Source organism: Zootoca vivipara, chromosome 2 (genome assembly GCF_965207765.1).
Source record: "Zootoca vivipara chromosome 2, rZooViv2.hap1.1, whole genome shotgun sequence".
NCBI classification, from domain to species: Eukaryota; Metazoa; Chordata; class Lepidosauria; order Squamata; family Lacertidae; genus Zootoca; species Zootoca vivipara.
Window position 1 is genome coordinate 23,807,718 of NC_142584.1, and position 22,495 is coordinate 23,830,212.

General features: G+C 42.6%; 1 protein-coding gene across 7 annotated transcripts in view; it reads right to left on the reverse strand.

Annotated features, from left to right (window-relative positions):
• The window catches only part of SLC39A11 (solute carrier family 39 member 11), a 265,410-nt gene that overhangs the window by 94,371 nt on the left and 148,544 nt on the right, over positions 1-22,495 (reverse strand). For 4 of the 7 annotated variants that reach the window (XM_088661434.1, XM_035104080.3, XM_035104081.3 and 1 more), the window contains one exon: positions 20,183-20,353. In XM_088661434.1, the coding sequence (XP_088517560.1) occupies positions 20,183-20,353 (171 nt within the window). Of the gene's footprint in view, positions 1-11,895; positions 13,647-20,182; positions 20,354-22,495 lie in introns of those variants that run through there. The other 3 variants (XM_088661436.1, XM_088661432.1, XM_088661433.1) reach the window with 3 other exon arrangements.

Genomic DNA, 22,495 nt, shown 5'->3' on the forward strand with positions numbered 1-22,495 from the left:
ACTGTGATTGTTAAACATTCATCTTCAACCGCATGTGAAGAACAGCGCTTCTTTCCTCTGCCGCGGAAATCTCAGATCATGTAATGATCAAGGGAACTGCTATGCAAACAAAGTGAACGGCAAGATCCAATATAAAATATCTGGTCTGATTGGCTGTCTTAATTCCACTTATCCCTCCTCTCCTCGGCTCTTCAAAAAGATTGTTCAGCTCCCCATAAATTCAGCCTTCCTTGCAATATTCATTAGCAAAACAAAAAACCCACGAAGCTTTCTGGAAGCAGAAACAGGACGTGCTTTAAAAAGCACATCGAGAATTTCTGCAGAGGACTGAATTTTAGGGTAAATTCAAAAAAAGAGAAAATGAAAGATTTTGTAGACTTACACAGAGTGCCGAAGTCACTAATGTTGAAGGGCTCATGTTTTCACACTCATAACCAGAAGACAATAAGATACCCCACAATGCATATTAAATGTGACAGAGGCAAATTCTCCTCTGGGCTAATGAACAGATACAGTCAGATACAATGACTGTTTTATTTCTTTCGGAAACATACAATGCAAAATCTTTCCCTTCATCCCAACTCCCCCTTTCCCCTGTAGATTCAATTTCATACACAACACTGGAAATGTAAATCTTTGGAATCAGCCTTATTTAGGGGGTGGGGGGGAGGATGAATCCAGACTGCTTTTCCTAATGACAAAATAACCAGTATGTGACTAGACCTTGCAAAAAGGCAATAAAGCCTTGACTAACAAAGTAAATAAGAAACCTCTTGCTGCACTCAGCTCCGTAGTACATTATTTTTCGAAGACATAGTCCAGGGAAGCCCTCCAGATGAACTCAAACACCCATTATTTTTGTTTACTTGTTTATGAGTATTTATATATTGAGTACTACTTGCAGTTCTCAAGGCAGCTTATAATATGTTTAAAATACAGTAAAGTAGACAATACTACCACAGTTATTAGGGACAGGGGCAAATGTATATATAGTGGTACCTCACAAGACGAATGCCCTGCAAGACGAATTTTAATCTGATGGTGACTTGCAAGACGAATTCGTTTTGCGAAAAATTCATCTTTTCTTTTTTTGCCCATAGGAACACATTAATTAAATTTCAATGCATTCCTATGGGAAACCACGATTCGCAAGACGAATTTTTCGCAAAATGAATTGACTCGCGGAACGAATTAAATTTGTCTTGCGAGGCACCACTGTATAGCTTTCGCCACACACCCGTGTTCGCCCAGGCAAGCATTACTCTGCTGGTGAATCTCCTGGTCTGGAACTGAGCATTGAAGCAGCCAGGGGTTTAGTCCCCCACAGGCCAGGGCTTCCTCGCTGGGTTGCTCCTGATGTTTGTCACAGCCCCTGGCTTAAACATAGGAGGAAAACTTCCCATTGGGCTGATGGGAGTTGGAGCCCAATGACATTTGGACGGTATCACACTGGCTACTCCTTTCCTAAGTTCATCTCTCTCTCCCATTCTGCAAATAGTCTCTACTATGCCTTTCAAAGAAATTATTATTAGCTATAATGGGAACCCAATGATCTCCCTGATTTGTCTCCAGTGCTAGAAAATGCATCCATTTCTGAACTACAGAGTCAAACTAGTGATGTTGTTATTTGTATTGTTCGACCCTCGAGTGGTTGGCTCCCCCCTGCCCCAAATAAATAGCAGCCAGGAGTGAGCTGACGTCAAGGGGAAGGGACTTGGGACCCCTCAGACTTGTCATTCGCAATAAAAAAGAAGCTCCTATTCTCGCCAATCATATTGCAGCATTCCTTCTACATACTATAAATACAAATACTGTATTTTCCTGCATACAAGACTACTTTTTAACCCAGGAAAATCTTCTCAAAAGTTGGGGGCCGTCTTATACACCGGGTCGTCTTATACGCAGCCGCAGAAGCAATTTCTGGCACTGCGGACATTTTGGAAATTGGCAGCGTGGCGCCGGAAATCACTTCTGTGCACGCCCAGACACGATTTTCAGCTTCCAGACATGCGCAGAAGCAATTTCTGGCGCTGCGGATATTTTGGATATAGGCAGCACGGGCATATCCAGCCCACGGACAAACATAGGAAGAAGTATATCCCAAACTCTATATATGGGATATATGGCGAGTATATCCCAAACTCTATATTTTAACTGGAAAAGTTGGGGGTTGTCTTATATGCCCAGTTGTCTTATATGCCGGAAAATACGGTAACTAGCGACATCCGAGTCCAGGAGGTGTTAAAGCCATTTAAAATATATGAATAAGATTTGTGCAATGCTTCATCTCTACAAGGGAGCTCAATGCTGATGTTACTAGCCTGAGACGGTACGAAGAGTTATGGCTGCAAAACCACGGTCTGCACACTGCCTCTGCTTTTTTTTTGTTATTTATATTTTATCAAATTTTCCATGAACAACAGAAAAGAAAAAAGCGTCCTGCTCTCAGCAGCAGCCACCACCACCACTCCTCTTCCCTCTCCATCAATCCACATTGCATTTATTCATCAAATAAATAAACAAATAGCAAGGGGGAGGGAGACTGGGGGAGAGGGTCATACACTACGCGAACGCCATTTTAAAAATGCAGCTTTATATACCTCATTTCTGATTGTTATAGCTGTCAGTTGGCATACATTTCTAAGTAGCTACCCCTTACTGTGAATTTATCCTCAATGTTGTGCTTGCTCCATAAAACCTGTTAATGTGCTGCTTGCCTGAGCCACATTTTTTATGTGACCGGATTGAAATGCCCCTGGATGGGGTAGATCTGGGTCTACCCCCCCCCCCTTTTAGCAAAGGACTTTTTAGGTATGGAAGAGTTTTTCTTCAGGGTCACTAGCCCAGTCAACTTTCCATGAAGGTGGACAAAAGTGTTGTTACACTCACATTATTAACTGGAAAGTTCTTAGCGCTGCACTTTTGCATGCCTGTATTCCCAATAAAATCTGTCGCCATCTTAATTGCCATCTTTGTCAGTCATCACAAAGTGCTCAACTTTTCCTTCTCTCCAAATGTCCTCACATTTAACCATCAGCTCAGTTCGCCCCCTCATTTAAAGGTTTTATAAATGTCTTAAAACACAGAGCCAATTAAACACCCAATCTTTTGACAGATACTCTCAGGTACAGTGGTACGTCTACTTACGAATAACTCTACTTACAAATTTTTCTACTTACGAATGGAGCTCCGTCCGCCATCTTGGATGCGGTTTAGATAGGATTTTTTCTACTTACGAATTTTTAGAACTTACGAATTTTTTCTCCCAATGCATTCCTATGGGATTCAACTTACAATGTTTTTCGACTTACAAATGTGTGTTCGGAACGCATTAAATTCGTAAGTAGAGGTACCACTGTATAAGGTTTCCACTAAAGCTGATCCCTCCAAGCACTCCCTGTTGAACTTCCCTGGTTTGTCCCTTTACAGCTCAGCCTTTTATCCTCTATCCTGCCCCCAGCTTGCTACAACCACCCAATCAATGCATAATCTCTGAACCCAACCAGATCACAGTTGTCATCTTAATTTCACAATGCAGAGGCAGCCTATGAAAGAGCAAGAAACTAAAAACAGATCTCCCAGGTAACAAACTAATGAATCCAATCTCCTTTTTCTACCTCTGATTGCCGCGTGTGATTTGCTTGAGAGAGAGGCACTGAGCTGGCGGGAGAGAGAGAAATCTCTGTGGCAACAATGAGAAGAATCAAAATGTTTAGGGCAGATTGCATGACGGCTGCTGAAACATCAAAAAGTTCGGGACAACATGTCATCTCCTGCTAGAGCAACTCTTCAAATCACCAGTGGGCAGTTCTCTCACTCAGACTGCACCTTCGAACACCTGGATGAAGCCTGTTTTCACTCTCTGCTGCTTAGCTTTTGTACAAGTTCTGCTCCAAAGCTACTCTGTTCCCACAGCTGTCACACAGAAAAGATCCCTTGCCCAGTGTTCAAACCTCCAAGCAAAAAAATAAAAAAATAAAAATAAAAAGGGAAATGCAGGGCTTGGTTTCCCTGGCAACACTATCTTCTTTGCAAAGTACCTCCTGTATCTAAGCAACAGGGCATTCTCCCAAGTTGTTGGCAGGCTGAATCCACTGCTTTAACCAAGAACAAAAATGGTACCAAGAACAAGGCACATAGACCTGTAGTAGTGCATGCAGTCGTGACCTTTTCTGGAAATTAAAGTGAAGGATGTATTTGGACAGTGGCTGCTTCCTACAGTGGGATTTTTTTTAGCCCAGGAGCACTCTGTCTCAAGTTGGGTCTGTGCTCCTGACATGCAAGATGAAGAGGTGTTTGCCACTCTTAATACTTTGGTCTGTGCTGATAACATTTTTAAACTCACAGTTCCTAGATTCTTTCTTCCATTTTCTTGAGACCCACTGCCAAAGATTCAATTTCAAATCACAATTGCATATTTGCTCCAGAGGCAAGCCTAATCAGGCTGCCAACCTAGCCCTGTTCTTTAAACTCAGTTCCTCCAATTAGCTGGCTACAGAAACCATCAGAACTTCCCTCTGTGTTTTGCTTGAGTCATCTGAATAAGTTGGAACCAGCTCCACATTTTTCCTATTAACTTTACCAGGTTTACTGATCCTTGAGGTGTGGCCAATCTGAGCTCACTTTATGTTCCCAAATACACCTTCCTCCTACATAGAATTCAGCCTACATAGTGGAATAATCTCTCCTGCCCAGAATACATCAGAACATGACCTAGGAGTCTTTTTTGCTCAGAAAGATAATGGTCGCGTTCGCTTTACTCAGCACTGAATGTCGACAAAGTACATGAGAAATGAAAATCTTCTTGGCACACAAGGTTACACTTATAAATCCTCAGGCATGCTACTTTAATAAAAAGTCTTTAAGTAATGAAAAAGTGTGGTACTCTCCCCTCCCCATCAAACTACTCGCTATTTCCTGTAGAAGCTTTTGTAAAAAAACATCAAAACCTCAACCTTGACCAGAATTTAATAGCCACTTAAATTCAGCTTCCCTTTGATAATAAAGAAGACTCTAGAATACCACAAGTTCCCTCCACCCCCAATTAAGTCAATTGTAAAATCTCTTTCCTCAGCAAATCACACCTCCGCTAAACAAATGGGAAAGAAATTATGGAAGTGACTGACCTTCTCCTCTTAAACTGATGACACTTGGATACCAATACTCTGTAGGCCTTTGATGGCATGAACCATCCATCTGAGGACATTCATCATTCCGTTTTACACAAGGCATTGAGTCCTCTGGTTTCAAACTTCCTCCAATGGGCTTCACAACAGTTACTGAGCAGCATAGCTGCCAAGTTATTCCTTTTTTTACAGGGATTTCCCCTTATGTTGAATAGGCTTCCTCGCGAGAAAAGAGAAAACTTGGCAGCTATGCTGAGCAGCCTCCCAGATCCCCATAGATTGTTTCTTTTCCAAGCGTAATCAACACCTTAGGGCAGGCATCCCCAAACTGCGGCCCTCCAGATATTTTCGCCTACAACTCCCATGATCCCTAGCTAACAGGACCAGTGGTCGGGGAAGATGGGAATTGTAGTCCAAAACATCTGGAGGACCGAAGTTTGGGGATGCCTGCCTTAGGGGGTCATGCTTCAAGGTTAGATCTATGGCTCTCACTTGGTCTGAACAAACCCTACCAACTACTCAGCATCTTCAAACTGGGAATACTTCAAGCATTTTGGCTTTATAATGATGTTTGCTTTCAGGCCACACACCCATGTTGCCATTCCCACTTAGCGGGGAGCACTTACATATGATTGCACTTTACTAGGCAAAACAGCAATGGGGAAGGTATCTGCTGTTTTAATTACTATGGCTACATGGGTCAAGAAAGGAATAACTCTGTCTGTCAAGGCTGAGTTTGTCCAGCTGGGTCCTTTATCTGTAAGTTGTTCTCCCCAATTATGCCACTCAAGAATATATGGCATACATTCAAACTCTGGCATACATGTAGAAAATAAGAAAGACTGCTCTGTTACTCCCTACACTCTTACAGCCAATACTTCTGGAACAGGAAACGGAGGCAGCAGCAATTTTGATATTAACTGTATAGGTTGGGAGCGGGGAGTTCCACTTTACAGTGGCTCTGGTGCTAGGAGAAACTATTTCCTACAACCTGTGGGAATTATTCCCTGGGGTTCCTTAGGATTCAATATCCATGTTTTAAAATACCCACATGAAACCACAGGCTTAAAATCATCCACATCAGTGTTTCCCAAACTTGGGTCTCTAGCTGTTTCTGGACTACAATTCTCCTCTCATAGCTGCCAGGTTTTCCCCTTTCTCACGAGGAAGCCTATTCAGCATAAGGGAAAATCCCTTAAAAAAAGGGATAACTTGGCAGCCATGCTCCTTATCCCTGACCACTGGTCTTGCTAGCTAGGGGTGATGGGAGTTGGAGTCTCAAAACAGCTGGGGACCCAAGTTTGGGAAACACTGATGAAGAAGAAGAAGAAGAAGAAGAAGAAGAAGAAGAAGAAGAAGAAGAAGAAGAAGAAGAAGAATTTGGATTTGATATCCCGCTTTATCACTACCCGAAGGAGTCTCAAAGCGGCTAACAATCTCCTTTCCCCTTCTCCCCCACAACAGACACCCTGTGAGGTGGGTGGGGCTGAGAGACTTCAAAGAAGTGTGACTAGCCCAAGGTCACCCAGCAGCTGCATGTGGAGGAGCGGAGACGTGAACCCGGTTGCCCAGATTACGAGTCTACCGCTCTTAACCACTACACCACACTGGCTCTAGAGAGTTGGAATAGGGTACAATCAGTATCCCAGACTCCTGGGAAAAGACCCTGATGTTGGGAAAGATTGAGGATATAAGGAGAAGGGGATGACAGAGGACGAGATGGTTGGACAGTGTTCTCGAAGCTACCAACATGAGTCCGACCAAACTGCGGGAGGCAGTGGAAGACAGGAATGCCTGGCGTGCTCTGGTCCATGGGGTCACAAAGAGTCGGACACGACTAAACGACTAAACAACAACAATCAGTATGCTGACAAACAGTGTTAATTCTTCTTTTCATCAGTGCCAGGTGAGGTGTGATCTCTTAGGCTGCCTAGATATGGATTTGACAAAGGCAAGCATACTGAAGCTCAATCTGTGTAGAGATGAAGATGGTGAGATGCTCAGTCAATGACTCCTCTTGATGGGGCCACACTCCCGCTTTATGGAACTGTTTCATGGTCTGGAAGTACGCCTGGACAAGTGCTGCTCCCATGTCTGACTCTTGGCATATCTGCCAATTTAAACTACTCCTTGTGAGGTCAGATTGAGTCCTCAGGCTTCCAGCAGCCTATCCCTGCCAGAACTTTGGGAGGACAAGACAATGAACTGTTCGTCCCTAATGTTTTCATTCCTAGAGTTTTCTACTGCTGAGGTGTTGATGTGAAATAAGTTGTGACTATGGACAAGCACCTCAACTTTCTAATGCTCAGCTGTGAAGACCCTCGAGAAAGATTTACTAATGTGATACCAGTAAAGGCTTAAAGGCAAAGAAGCAACGAGACCAAGCAAGGAAAAAAAATCTTTGTCATTAACAGATAGAGAAGCCCAAAATAACTGAAGACAATCTTGCTGCCTTCTTATAAATTGAACTAAATTAGCCTAATGAAACCAGAAGATTCTAATGTATTCAGTCTGATAATCTGTTCAAGAAACGTAACTACAAATCCAAATAACTTTCCAAAGATGTGCCATATTTCAACCCTGTATATCACAAGTCTCTCAAAAACACATTTCTCTTCCATGCCAGTGATAATGATTTAGCTCAGATTCCTGCACTGCAGGGAGTTGGACTAAATGACCCTCAAGACCCCGCCCCGCCCCCCTCAACTCTACAATTCTGTGGTTCTATTATCTCCTTCCTTCACAACATAAAAACAACCAATCAAGTTTGTTGTCAATATTATTAATAGCAAGAAATCAGGCTACACTCAGCAAAACGAACTAACTAGAAAGTACAGATGGAGAGAAATTCAATTAAGTTTGGATAAAAAGCCAAATCTATCAAATTCATACTTTCTGAAGTAAAATGAGAACTGAAACACAGTCATCCTCCAAAACTCACACTTATCCAAATTTTGCATTTCCAACCCCAACCAATGTTTACAAAAATGAATATTTTAGAGGGAATGTGTATAAAAATGAGTATACTGGTGTAACATTAGAAAAGCATTATACTGTATTAGGAGAAAATTCTTGCAAAAATGTGTACATTAGTCAACTGCATACAAAAAATAGGTTGGGAGAAATTTGCACTAAAATGCTGAGGATTATTTATGAGGGTTGTTTTTGGTTGGTTGGTTGCAAATTGCTGCAGAAATGTGGAGACCTAAATTTCAGACTGGACAATTGAGAAACCAAGCAAACTGAAATTTGTTTGTTTGTTTGACAGTTCCTTGCATCCCTACTTGAAAATCAACACATTTTTTCATCAAGGTTAACTGTCCGCTGTGCTATTATATCTGTTACAGAAATTCCAGATGTAGCCACTTTAGCACTTAAGAGAATTTTACCTTAGGAAACTCAATACAAAAATAAAAAAACAATTGCACAACTCAAAGTTTGGAGTTACTCCAGTCTATTATGATATACTGTTTTTGTGGTCTAAAGTGCTTGTTGACGCTACAGCCTATAACTGCAGCCTCTCAGAACAATAGCCAACAATAAATAGTGGAGGGATTCACACAACTATCCATTTGCTTAGGACTAGGCACTGATTAACGTCTTGGGGGTTATGGGTCTAAAGAGAAAAATACAACAACATGGCAGCAGCAAAAAAAGCCAATGCAATTCTGGGCTGCATCAATAGGAGTATAGCATCTAGATCAAGGGAAGTAATAGTACCACTGTATTCTGCTCTGGTCAGACCTCACCTGGAGTACTGTGTCCAGTTCTGGGCACCACAGTTCAAGAAGGATACTGACAAGCTGGAATGTGTCCAGAAGAGGGCAACCAAAATGGTCAAAGGCCTGGAAACGATGCCTTATGTGGAACGGCTTAGGGAGCTGGGTATGTTTAGCCTGGAGAAGAGAAGGTTAAGGGGTGATATGATAGCCATGTTCAAATATATAAAAGGATGTCATATAGAGGAGGGTGAAAGATTGTTTTCTGCTGCTCCAGAGAAGCGGACACGGAGCAATGGATTCAAACTACAAGAAAGAAGATTCCACCTAAACATTAGGAAGAACTTCCTGACAGTAACAGCTGTTCGGCAGTGGAATGTGCTACCAAGGAGTGTGGTGGAGTCTCCTTCTTTGAAGGTCTTTAAGCAGAGGCTTGACAGGCATATGTCAAGAATGCTTTGATGGTGTTTCCTGCTTGGCAGGGGGTTGGACTGGATGGCCCTTGTGGTCTCTTCCAACTCTATGATTCTATGATTCTACGAAATCAGCTTGCACCTTTGGTGGTGCAAGGTGTGTGCAAGTGTAATGCAAGGCACTCAGATGTACAGTATCGAATGACCCACCACTGGCCAATAAAAGAGCCCTACATTAACGTAAATGGGAAAATTACAGATAAGATGAAGGAAATACCGGTAAGAGATGCATTTGGGAAATATTTCTCAGATTTGTACAAAAAAAGGAAATGAAAAAAAAATTCAAAATAGAGGAATATATAAAAAATGCTAATCTGCCAAAAATAAAAGAGGAACAATTAGTGATTCTAAATGCCCAAATAAGAGCTCAAGAAGTATTAGAGGCAATAAATTGGATGAAAAGTGGTAAGTCTCCAGGGCCAGATAGACTAACAGCAAAATATTATAAAAAGTTAAGTGAACAATTAGTGAATCCATTGAAAGCCCTGATGAATGAGATTTTAAAGACAGGTGAAATCCCAGGAACATAGAAGGAAGCTTATATAACAGTGATTCCAAAACAAGATTCGGATCTAATGCAAATAAAAAAATTATAGACCTATTTCATTATTAAACAATGATTATAAATTATTTGCAAATATTTTGCCTAATAGAATGGGGGGGGGGAATTAGGTGAATATATACAAGATCAAGCAGGGTTAATACCTGGTAGACAAATGAAGGAGAATATAAGAAATATTTTAAATGTGATAGAATACCTGGAGGTAAAAAAAAAATGGGGGGGGGGAGCGGCAATGATGTTTATAGATGCTGCAAAAACTTCTGACAATGTGTCCTGGGATTTCATGAAAAAATTGCTTGAAGAAATTAACTGTGGAGATAAATTTTTAAAAGGAATACAGGCAATATATTCAGAACAGAATGTGAAATTAATTGTAAATCAGGTGATAACAAAGGAATGTAAAATACAAAAAGGAACTAGGCAAGGATGTCCGTTATCACCGCTGTTATTCATCTTGGTCCTGGAAGTACTAACACTACAAGGCAGCATATTGCTAAGAGAAACCAAAAAGCTATGTGCAAATTCCCTCTTCCTATCTTTCAGTCAGATTTTTAAAAGAAGAGCAGAATGGTATTTAGACTTTTCATTTACACCTTGCTAATTGTTGTTTGCAGTAGATCCGTAATATTTTAATTCATTTCGATTTCTCGCCATAACAACCACCCAACAAGCAAAGATGGACCAGAATAAACAGGCTCTGATTAAATGCATAATTAATGTTCCGTGGGAAAAAAATGGCATCTAAGAATATGAATTAGCAAGTCATACTCCACCATTTGGCAGCTCCCGTCTATATCAATTTATTCCCTTCATTATTAGTTCCTGGCTCAGAGCAAACGAACAGGCTTTTGCTCCGACTCCTGAAGCCAGTAGCCTAAACATGAAGCAGGCATGTAAAGTGGATTGTGCCCCTCTCCATTATCTTTCCCACATGTTATCTAACTACAAGCAGTGTTATCAGAAATGAAAAGAGGATTCTTTGCCAGAAGTTACAAAACTGCTACATGAAGCAGAAAGTACCTACGCCTCAGGCATTAACTGTGGAAGGAAGGATGGAATCACCAATGCCCCCATTTGTACAAGCGTTATTTTGCATCTGATACCAGTTTTTAAAAAAGTAAGGATTCCCTGTGTTCTCAAATGCTTACAGTCTACTAAAGCTCCCCCCATCTTATCCAATAATAATAATAATAATAATAATAATAATAATAATAATTTATTTATACCCCGCCCATCTGCCCCCCCCACGCCACTCTGGGCGGCTTCCAACACACATTAAAATACATTAAAATATCACAGATTAAAAACTTCCCTAAACAGGGCTGCCTTTAGGTATTTTCTAAATGTCAGGTAGTTGTTTATCTCTCTGACGTCTGATGGGAGGGCGTTCCACAGGGCGGGTGCCACTATCGAGAAGGCCCTCTGCCTGGTTCCCTGTAACCTCACTTCTCGCAATGAGGGAACCACCAGAAGGCCCTCGGTGCTGGACCTCAGTGTCCGGACAGAACGATGGGGGTGGAGACGCTCCTTCAGGTATACTGGACTGAGGCTGTTTAGGGCTTTAAAGGTCAGCACCAACACTTTGAATTGTGCTCGGAAACGTACTGGGAGCCAATGTAGATCTCCCAGGACGGGTGTTATGTGGTCCCGGCGGCTGCTCCCAGTCACCAGTCTGGCTGCCGCATTTTGGATTAATTGCAGTTTCCGGGTCACCTTCAAGGGTAGCCCCACCTAGAGCGCATTGCAGAAGTAATAAGTGTTTTAACATATTTCCATGGAAACGTTAATGTATGAAACACTACATTTGTTGTAATTCCTGCGATATTTGTATGTGAAAGTGCCACAATAGAGTTCATTGCTCACATGTACAATGTGGAGATTTCAGATCACATTACAGGGAAGCAGCTTGTATGTGTTTTGTGTGTGTTTTGTGTGTGTGTGTGTGTGTGTGTGTGTGTGTGTGAGAGAGAGAGAGAGAGAGAGAGAGAGAGAGAGAGAGAGAGAGAGAGAGAGAGAGAGAGAGAGAGAAACAGTTCCAAGTTTGTATTGTGGCATAGTATATGTTGGAAATGGGACTGCAAAGTAGCGAGGTGACAGAAAGGTCGGTGCCACTTTGGTCTTACTCTTTTTAAAGATACTTCATTTAAAAGAAGAAGAAAAAGAATTCCTTGCAAGTAGATAACTAGCTTAGCAAGAAGAATGCTGGTCTAGAACACTGGTCTTCAACTGGTATATCAGGAGCCAATATCAGGTCACAGCCTGATCTAAGATGGGTTGTTGCAGCAGCAGCAGTAGCAGCAGCACCATACCAATATATGGTAAGAAATTAATGAAGAAATGGGTCCACACAGGCATGTTTGGATTAAAGGCAGGTCATCAGAAAAGGTTGAATACTACTGGTCTAGAACAGGCATCCCCAAACTGCGGCCCTCCAGATGTTTTGGCCTACAACTCCCATGATCCCTAGCTAGCAGGACCAGTGGTTGGGGAAGATGGGAATTGTGGTCCAAAACATCTGGAGAGCCAAAGTTTGGGGATACCTGGTCTAGAAGTTCTTTTATCAACATGAAATGAGAAGCAGATGGATAATGTACTTGTTTGTTTGTTTGCTTGCTTACCTAATATAACAGCATTTATATATAGCAAATGTGAGGAAGCTTTGACCCTTTGGATGTTGCTGGCCTACAACTCCCATCAGCTCTGTCTACTGGCCATGCTTCCTAGGATTTATGGGAGTTGTAGTTCAGCGGCACCTGTAGGGCCAAAGCTTTTCCTACCCGATATGCCAGCTCCCTTTTTTTTTTAACCAGTAAATTTTTATTGATTTTCCATTTTCAGCAACTTATACATTACATATTAGTCCAAACAATACATAGCTGTCTCCAGCTCGGACTTCCCTCCACCCCACCCGCAGGTATATTGGTTCTCTCTTCTCGTGTATTTCAATTATTCTCGATAATCAACAATGAAGAATTTAACTCATTACCGCCAACGTTTTCATTCCATTATAGTTCTTTCTTGCATAGTCTACAAACTTACTCCATTCTCTATGGAATTTCACGTCACCCTGATCCCTTATTCTATAGGTTAGCTTAGCCATTTCCATCAAGTCTAATAGCTTCGTTTGCCATTCCGTAATCTGAGGTACCTCTTGTAACTTCCATTTTTGGGCGATTAGTAGCCTCGCGGCCACTGTGGCATACAAGAAAAATCGCTGGTCAGTTTTTTTAATTTCATTATCTAACAGCCCCAATAAAAAGGCTTCAAGTTTTGTTCTTGAAGGTGTACCTAAGTATCTTTTTGAGTTCATTATAGACCGCTTCCCAAAAGTTTTTTATCTTAGGACACCCCCACCACATATGAAAAAATTCTCCGTTGGCTATTTTGCATTTCCAATAAGCCTTATTTTGTAATCTATACATTTTGGCTAGTTTCACCGGGGTCAGGTACCAGCGATAAGTCATCTTCATAACGTTTTCCTTTAAGGCTGTACTAGCGGTAAATTTTAAATTTTCCTGCCACAGTTTTCCCCATGCCTCCATTTCTATATTGTGCCCAATGTCAATTGCCCATTTTATCATTGATTCCTTCACTGCCTCATCCATTGTGTGCCAATCTAGCAGTAGGTTATACATTTTAGACAACGTTTTTTGATTATTTCCCAAAAGTTCAATTTGAAATTTTGATTTCTTTTCTTCGAAGCCCAAATTCTTCCTATCCTTCATAAACACGATATGCCAGCTCCCTGCTCCAAGGGGCTCACCATCTAAAAGAGGGAAACAACAGAGGAAGGGAAGAAATGGAGGTATGGGTAGGCAAGGGAAGAAGATGTGATCACGTTAAGGACATACTTTGACTTAGTTACAAAAATGTATAGGGATTAGAGAGAACAGGCTGCTTTGGCAGGGGAGGAACGGGGGGGGGGGGAGAGAAGGGCAAAAATGTGGTTCTAACAATAAGCATGGCACTGATTTGGCTTCAAGGTGTTTGAAAGCATTAGGTAAAGGTAAAGGGATCCCTGACCATTAGGTCCAGTCGTGACTGACTCTGGGGTTGCAGCGCTCATCTCACATTATTGGCCGAGGGAGCCGGCGTACAGCTTCCAGGTCATGTGGCCAGCATGACAAAGCCACTGCTGGCGAACCGGAGCAGCGCACGGAAATGCCGTTTACCTTCCTGCTTGGAGTGGAACCTATTTATCTACTTGCACTTTGACGTGCTTTCGAACTGCTAGGTTGGCAGGAGCTGGGACTGAGCAACGGGAGCTCACCCCGTCGCAGGGATTCGAACCACCGACCTTCTGATCAGCAAGCCCTAGGCTCTGTGGTTTAACCCACAGCGGCGCCACCTGCGTCCTACCTACGTCCCTTCGGCAGGGGGGGAACGGGGGGGGAAGAAGGGCAAAAATGTGGTTCTGACAATAAGCATGGCACTGATTTGGCTTCAAGGTGTTTGAAAGCATTAGCCCCTTGAAAAACCACAGATCAGTTGCCTAAATAGTTCTTAACCACTGATCCCATGGTAGTGCCCAACAACAGCCAAGCACCTCTTTTGTGTATCTATCAAGGGGCAAATATATTCCTGAAGCACAAAGGTAAGTCAAAGCAGATCCAGGTTTACTGCAGGTTTAAGCCAATTGGAGCTGATTTTAGACTTTTCAAAAGCACTAGAAGAATAACATCCAACACAAACATTCACATTTGCTCCTGAAACAATTGGCGCAGGGTTATTAAAAGAGTCAAAAGCCTCAAGAGCACACCTACAAGAGCAGAAGCCTGGCAAAGAGAGGCTTGATGCATCTGACTGAACCTGGGTTCGTTATCCAAGAGGCAGACTTGGCCAGTTGCCTGTCGCTGGAGCTCACCTGGTGCTCAACTAACAGAAACGGCATGTCATTTCCAATTTATTACAAGCCTTTCAGACCTGGCTCTAATGAGAAAGTTGCAGCACCCCAGAACGGCTGCCTACATTTGCAAGGAAATTAGCTGTGGGGTGGTAGAAGGATCAGGTTGAGAGGCAAGGCACTTGGTGGTATATGTTGCACCTCAGAGAATATACCGTATGTTGGTGTAACCTCCATGGTGGAGATCACAAGGATAAATACAATATATTTGGGGACAGGGGGAGAGCTTTGTTCTATAGAATCCTGCTCTCCGAAAGGTTTCCTTTCTCCTTCCTTATCTACATCACCCCCCAGCAAGTCAGAAAAAAACTAGTGTGCAGTGCACTGCGCTTTGTTCACACGATATTGTTCCCCACCCGCCACCCCACTTAAGCAGTTGTCTCCAGACTCCCCACAGTGCATAGCTTGCAGTCAACTCCGTGCCATTCTTGTCTACCCTTACCCTGCAATACAAGGCACAAAGTTCTACAATCAAGACAGTCCTATCACTAAATCTATCATTTGTGCATAGTGACGTTTTGGGGCTTGCAGTTTTTGGTTCGGCTTGGTTGCGTATGAGCTCTTGCAACTGTTTGCCCTGCAGACTAGTTCCGTGGCTCCAACTCTATCAACGTGTTGAAGGTTCAAGCGTTTCCTCTCTCTCTTGTGCAAAGGTGTGGGACTTTGTGGCCTTTTTGATGACGTCCAAGTTTGATTAGTAAAGGCCACCTGCCTATCTTAAAGAGTGCTAAGCCTTCCAGTAGGCTGAGCAGAGAACAAAACAGTTTACTCTGTGGACTGTGGGTTGCAAGACAAACACACTGTCCACTAGCTGACCTGAAATATAAATTCTGACAACGATTCTCTCACACCGCTAGCAACTTTACAGAGAAGAAGAAACACATTAATGCCATGACCTTTAAGGAGCAGGAGATCATTTCTAGGGCCTCTATAATTGTCTGAAGGCAGCTTTGTGCTGTATAGGAACATAAAAAGGTTAGGCAGGTTCTTTCAAGATTTCTCTCCAGCAACAGTGAGACTATTGTCCCATTAACCTACTGCCAGGGGAAGTGGGGAAGAAGCACTTTGTTTCTGTCTTTTACAAAAGACCTTTCCTTTTTTTTTGCTTTGAATTGAGAGACAATAAAAATAATTCACTGCTGCCCAGCTGACAGAGCAGCAGGACACCAAGTCACTAAGGTATATCCACTCCCTGCCTCAATCACCATTTGAAGCCATGATTCTTGACAGTTATGGAGGAGGGGTGAAATCCAGCTCCCAACACATGACCTTTAGCAGTTGGAAGCCAAGATGCACCTTTTTAGATCTAGCTGCTCCCTGATTTCAGCACTCATGCTGTTCCTGAGCTTCAAACAGCGAACGATGCCTCCGCAATAGAAGACTGCACAAACAATCCTTTTCATCATCAGTACGGATTAACACTTTCTGCCCTTTGTTGCAGTGTTACAAGGCATAAATTCAGCAGGAACATCTTCTCCCCACTTCTAGGCTAAGAAAGCTAGAGTAAGTGAACATCTCCCTCCTGTTCTCACAGTGGTCCACCAGATGCATAGCTGCCAAGTTATCCCTTTTTAAAAGGGATTTTCCCTTATGCTGAATAGGCTTCCTCGCGAGAAAAGGGAAAACTTGGCAGCTATGACCAGATGCCCATAAGAGGCTTGCCAGCAGGACCGTAAACGCAACAGCAATGTCCCCATTTGTGATTCCCAGCAGCTGGCATTCATAGAATCATGGGAGTTGGAAGGGACCACAAGGGTCATCTAGTCCAACCCCCTGCAGTGCAGGAATCTTTTGCCCGACGTGGGGCTCAAACCCATGACCTGAGATTAAAAGTCTCATGCTCTACCAACTGAGCTGCCGCAGCTGATCTACACCTTAGCCATCAAGGTTAGTAGCTACAACACAATGTGTGCACATGCACACATACGAAAAAAAGAAAAAAAGAAAAGAAAAAGTTGAGAAATTGCAACCTGGCCATAATCATTTGAAAGGATTTGGAAAGTCTGTGGGAAACGCCCCCCTCCGCCCGAGAATCTGAGCCAGGGGTCAGCAAACTTTTTCAGCAGGGGGCCGGTCCACTGTCCCTCAGACCTTGTGGGGAGCCGGACTATATTTTGGAGATGGGGGAATGAACGAATTCCTATGCCCCACAAATAACCCAGAGATGCATTTTAAATAAAAGCACACATTCTACTCATGTAAAAACACCAGCCAGGCCCCACAAATAACCCAGAGATGCTTTTTTAAATAAAAGCACACATTCTACTCATGTAAAAACACCAGCCAGGCCCCACAAATAACCCAGAGATGCTTTTTAAATAAAAGCACACATTCTACTCATGTAAAAACACCAGCCAGGCCCCACAAATAACCCAGAGATGCTTTTTAAATAAAAGGACACATTCTACTCATGTAAAAACACGCTGATTCCTGGACTGTTCGTGGGCCGGATTTAGAAGGCGACTGGACCGGATCCAGCCCCCGGGCCTTAGTTTGCCTACCCATGATCTGAGCCGTCTGTTCTTTAGGCTCACCTAGATTTATATGTCGGAATTGGCAGCATCAGGCAGGTGCTTGAACTTTGCTATCAAGTCTTTGCTGGCCTCAGGCAGAAAGCTGGATAAAGCAGTCTTCTGCTTGCTGGTTCACAGAACAGCTTAATATTATTAATGGGCTTTCTGGAATCTGGAATCTGGAATCTGAGAACCAGGACTTGCTAGACAGATTATTGACACTCTCCTGGTGTTTGTCTGATGGCAGAACTTCTCTGTCTTTCTTGTCTTTGGGCTCTCCTTGTCTCAAAGGTTGCCTTGCTGGCTTCACTTTGCAAATGACACCCCGGGAAGTACTGTGTCCAGATTGCCTTCCACAGGGCTTTAAAAATATTTTTTTCCTTTTCCTTTTAATTGGTTTTTGTTACCGAAGAACATGAAATAATATTTAAAAAGATTCTTATTATTATCAAGATGTAAAGAAAAGTACAAGAGAAAATGATACAAAAAGAGAGAATCCTAAAACGACTTAATCAGAGGTGTCATTATCCTTCATAAATACTAAGTGCAATATATTATTACTATCCTTTTTTTAAAAAAAAAGATTTTTATTTAAGTACGAGAATTTTTACATACATCATATTCTCTCCTTACAATTTTTAATTTCCCGTACCATTTTTCCTTTCCCTTCCCACCCCCTCCCCCACCCATAATCCATTGGAAGGGTTCAAACAGTTGTCCTCAGCCACGGGCACAATGTCTTTAATTTCCACTGAATGTCTTCTGGTCCAGTAGTTGTTATCCATTGAAGATAGGAGTTCCATCTGGTCCTTATCATATCACATGGAAGGCCAAGTCTAATATTATTACTATGCTTAGTGAATCTATTGCTTTCACTGGCAACCAAACTCATATCGTTCCTACTTTATCATATCCCACCTACATCATATAATTTACACCAATCGCAAGAGCATAAAATCTATGCAAATCCAAACCATTCCTAGCTCCACTTACTGAATTCTTTATACAGTACACATCATGTCCTTTAAACTTTGCTCTTAATTTAATTACCAGCAAGTGTTCCCATAATTTCCTTATTCATTCCATTTTAATTAATTTATTTTTTGCACTTCTTGCATTAAAAAGGTTAAGGTAAAGGACCCCTGACAGTTAAGTCCAGTCGCAGACAACTCTGGGTTTGCAGCGCTCATCTCGCTTTACAGGCCGAGGGAGCCGGCGTTTGTCCGCAGACAGTTTTTCCAGGTCATGTGGCCAGTATGACAAAGCCGCTTCTGGTGAACCAGAGCAGCGCACGGAAACGCCATTTACCTTCCCACCCGGAGCGGTACCTATTTATCTACTTGCACTTTTGGCGTGCTTTCAAACTGCTAGGTTGGCAGGAGCTGGGACTGAGCAACGGGAGCTCACCCTGTCACGGGGATTCGAACCGCTGACCTTCCGATTGGCAAGCCCAAGAAGCTCAGTGGTTTAGACCACAGCGCCACCTCCATGCAAAGGTACGTATATGCAACACCTGTGTCTGGTATTTCTTTTGGTATGCTGTGCTTCACATAATTTAACAAGCATAGCAGTAGGTTAGTTGTTACCAGGATCTGAAAATATATATATATAAAATTATAGCTTCAGCCACCATATACCAACATCCTTCTGCTTTAAGGCATTTCCACAAGTTAAAAACACCTGATCTCAAAGGATTCAGTGCACGGCCAAAAACTTCAGCAAAGAGGCGGAAACTGACTGAGCCCAAAAATCCTCATTCACCATTCCAGCGTTCCATTCTATATTTCCAACGCTGCTAGGAAAAATTCACAGAGCATCTCAGCACAACCTGCTCCTCATTCCTTAGCTCAAGCCTCTCTCTCTTCTCTCTCTCTCTCTCTCTCTCTCTCTCTCTCTCTCTCTCTCTCTCTCCAATGAACAGCAGCAGCACAATGCTTTACACCAGTGTTTCCCAAACTTGGGTCTCCAGCTGGACTACAACTCCCATCATCCCTAGCTAGCAGGGCATGTGGTCAGGGATGATGGGAACTGTAGTCCAAAAACAGCTAGAGACCCAAATTTGGGAAACACTGCTTTAGACTCTGCCAATCAGAAAATTCCAACTGCTTCCCATGTGTCAATGGGCATTTCGGAGAGGGAAAACTTTAACATCTAAAATATCTCCATCTATTCGAATGGAACATAAAAGGTAAAGTGTCATCGGCTTTTCTTAAAAGAGATGTGTTGCCCATTCCCATATTATCCTGAGTTTCATGAAGTCAGACCTAAGGCATTTATTCCTCCAAAAATTCCTAAAACAATTAAGAATATGGGACAATTGCACTTGGAGTGTGTACTCTTCATAATTTTCTTTTAAACTCTTCAATACTCAAGATACAGGATTTAAAATAAAATTAGAAAGATTAAGCATAAAATCTGCTGAAATAAATTGCAAATTTTGTCGTTTCCTAAAGATTTAGGTAGATTTACCGTAGTAGCAATAATTTGTTTCTTGGCTTCCAAGTGGGGGTGTGGTGGGGATGCACACATTTGCTAACTGTTGAACAAATCCAAAAAGGCACTTAAAATTTCACTCTGATGCCACCGAAGCAGATAACAAAAGCTGTATTATTTTAAAGGATTGTGAGTTCAGATGAGAGGATGCATAGGGGAAATCGTGAAAAGAAAAGAAGGTTCCTAAATTCCTAAAGTCATTTTCTCCAGGTTGTCTGGTTCTTAGAAGGACAACACAAAACAGTCTGTTTAAACAGTGAAACAGAAATAAAAAGAATGCATGTCACACTGAAAACTCTATGCACACTTAGCAACTCAGATTAGATCCACCTCCTGAACAAATAGGATCTTCAAGAGTGAGACATTGGCACTAAGAGAGAGTTTGGTGCTTACCTGGAATATTGTGTATTGTTATTGCTAAGATGAGCAGCATGATCCGCCTCCAGCTGTTGCTTGCTGCCACCGAAGTGCTGTCTCTGAGATTTTGGGATGGAGCAGGAACATCTGGCTGAGGAGCTCCAGTACCTTTCTTCCTCTGATAAGGTTCCCCATTTTCACCTTTATCTAGAGCAAGAAGAAGAGAAACAATATAATCTGCTACTATTAGAGGTTCTGAGTGGATAAAACTTGGGGCTCACAGGCCACAACCTGCATACTTAGCACACCTCCCCGCAAAAAAATCTAACTAACTGAAGTAAAGCAGGATTGTAAAGGCTAAGGAGCTGGGAGTAGCATGAAGTTGCAGAAGAGTCTGTGGCACAGCATGTAACTGAATCAAATTCCACGCACACAAGAACAACTGTGTCCCTTCTACCTTAGGGTAGAAAACTTCTGATGCATAAGAACCATTATGTATTTATACAGTTTGTAGCAGGGAGAAATTGGGGCAGGTTCAGCTTCTTCCATCGCTGTGCTGCGCGGGTCCAGCGATCCACTCTTTTCACCTGCTTTTGGGAGCAGCATGAGCTGTAGAGCAAAGCTGGAGGGCGAAGAGGTTGGGCTCGACTGTCACCACACTGTAATGAAGCACGCAGCTCCTTCTGAATAGTTCTTTGCCATGCAGCTATTAAATGAACAGCAACTTCTTTCAGGTCGACCTACTGCTGCCGGCATAATGCTACTGCAGGATAAATGGGAGGGTTATTATGGATTATAAAACAGAAGGTGAATGTGCATGGAACTTAATTCATCTCCCAAGCAGATCTTCACCCATACAGTGTGTGTGTGTGCGTGCCTGCCTGCCTGCCTGCCTGCCTGTAGATTAACACAGATTTATTTTTTTATAGATTCTATCCAAGGGAAGGCCTGTATCCCAGCAAGAGGAATTCACCAACCATACATGGATACATGATAAATGAGGCATTACTTTGGGATAATGTGGATCGCTTTATAGGAATAAATATCAGCATGCATGGCATTTTGCAGCATGCACATAAGAAACAGGCCCTGCCCCAAGGACTTTACAATCTAAAAGTGGGATAATGGAAAGGGAACAGAAGAGAAAGCTACTGAGAGGTAGTTAACCTTTGTTGCAACAAGGGGATGGAATGACCGTTTGCTAACATTTTTCTGATATTTTGCTAGGACTCCTCTCAGGCACAGCATTTGTTGAAAAGGTCCGTCTGATTTAGCAGCCAGCAGAAGTAACGCAAATGTAAATTAGGACAATAAAAAGGGAAAAAACATGCAGCATTCTGAATTGCGATAAAGAAATTCTTTCCATTTACCCACTAAATGTTAGGGAAAGCCGAGAAATAAAATGATGGAGGTAACTGTTCCTGAACTTTACATAGGCAACAGCTGTGCTCAGGCCGCAATGAAGATTTGACATTTTAGATGCATTTTACACTCTTTTTCCGCCCACCCAGCTTAATTTCCTAGCAGACCAGCAAGTGCCAAAAGGCATTTGAAGGAGGTTCTGAATTAATGTCAATTGCTTCCCATGCAGCTTAATGCTAAACTGTCATGTTGCACTTAACTTGGTGGCCATTAAGAAAGTGTAGCATATTAAAAATGCTTCTGCAAACGAGCACGTGACGCCAATAGAGAAAAGGCAAGGTCTCTTTTAAACCTGCCGTTCAGAATGATAGCTTTGAGAGAGAAGTGGGAACAGCTTAAAAGGATTCATCGGTGCAAAAAAAGGGAATATGGCCTTGTGAAGGGTTCGGCGCAAGTTAGTCAATCATGCTTTAGACCAGAGCTTTCCAAACTGAGTGTCGTGACACGTTGTTGGGTCCACTGCAGTGTGTAGGTGTGACACGAGAACGCCCCCACTCTCCTCCCATGCTGTAAAGGGGTGAGTGTAACCCCCGCTTTGCTAGTAAAACTGAATCACTGTGTCACGAAAGGATGCATGTCTAAAAAAGTGTGTCACCACACCAACATGAAAAGTTTGGAAAGCTCTGGTTAAGACTACAAGGGATGCAAAGTGGCAATTAATCATATGGTAATACATAGTGACCACCATGGTTTTCAACTCTGACCATGTCACTTTTCAACAGTATTAATTAATGACTATGTGTTGCATCCAACAAAGTGCAGAGTTCTGCTCATGTAATAGGGCTTTCTCCTTCCTCTCCTCCCTCCCACTCAGGGGCGTACCCAGGATCAAAACTAGGGGGGGCAAGGAGTGGGGCCAAGGCACGGGAGGGAAGGAAGCACGCACGGTGGGGCAGGGGAGGAGCCAGAGCGCGATGGCTGCCGGGT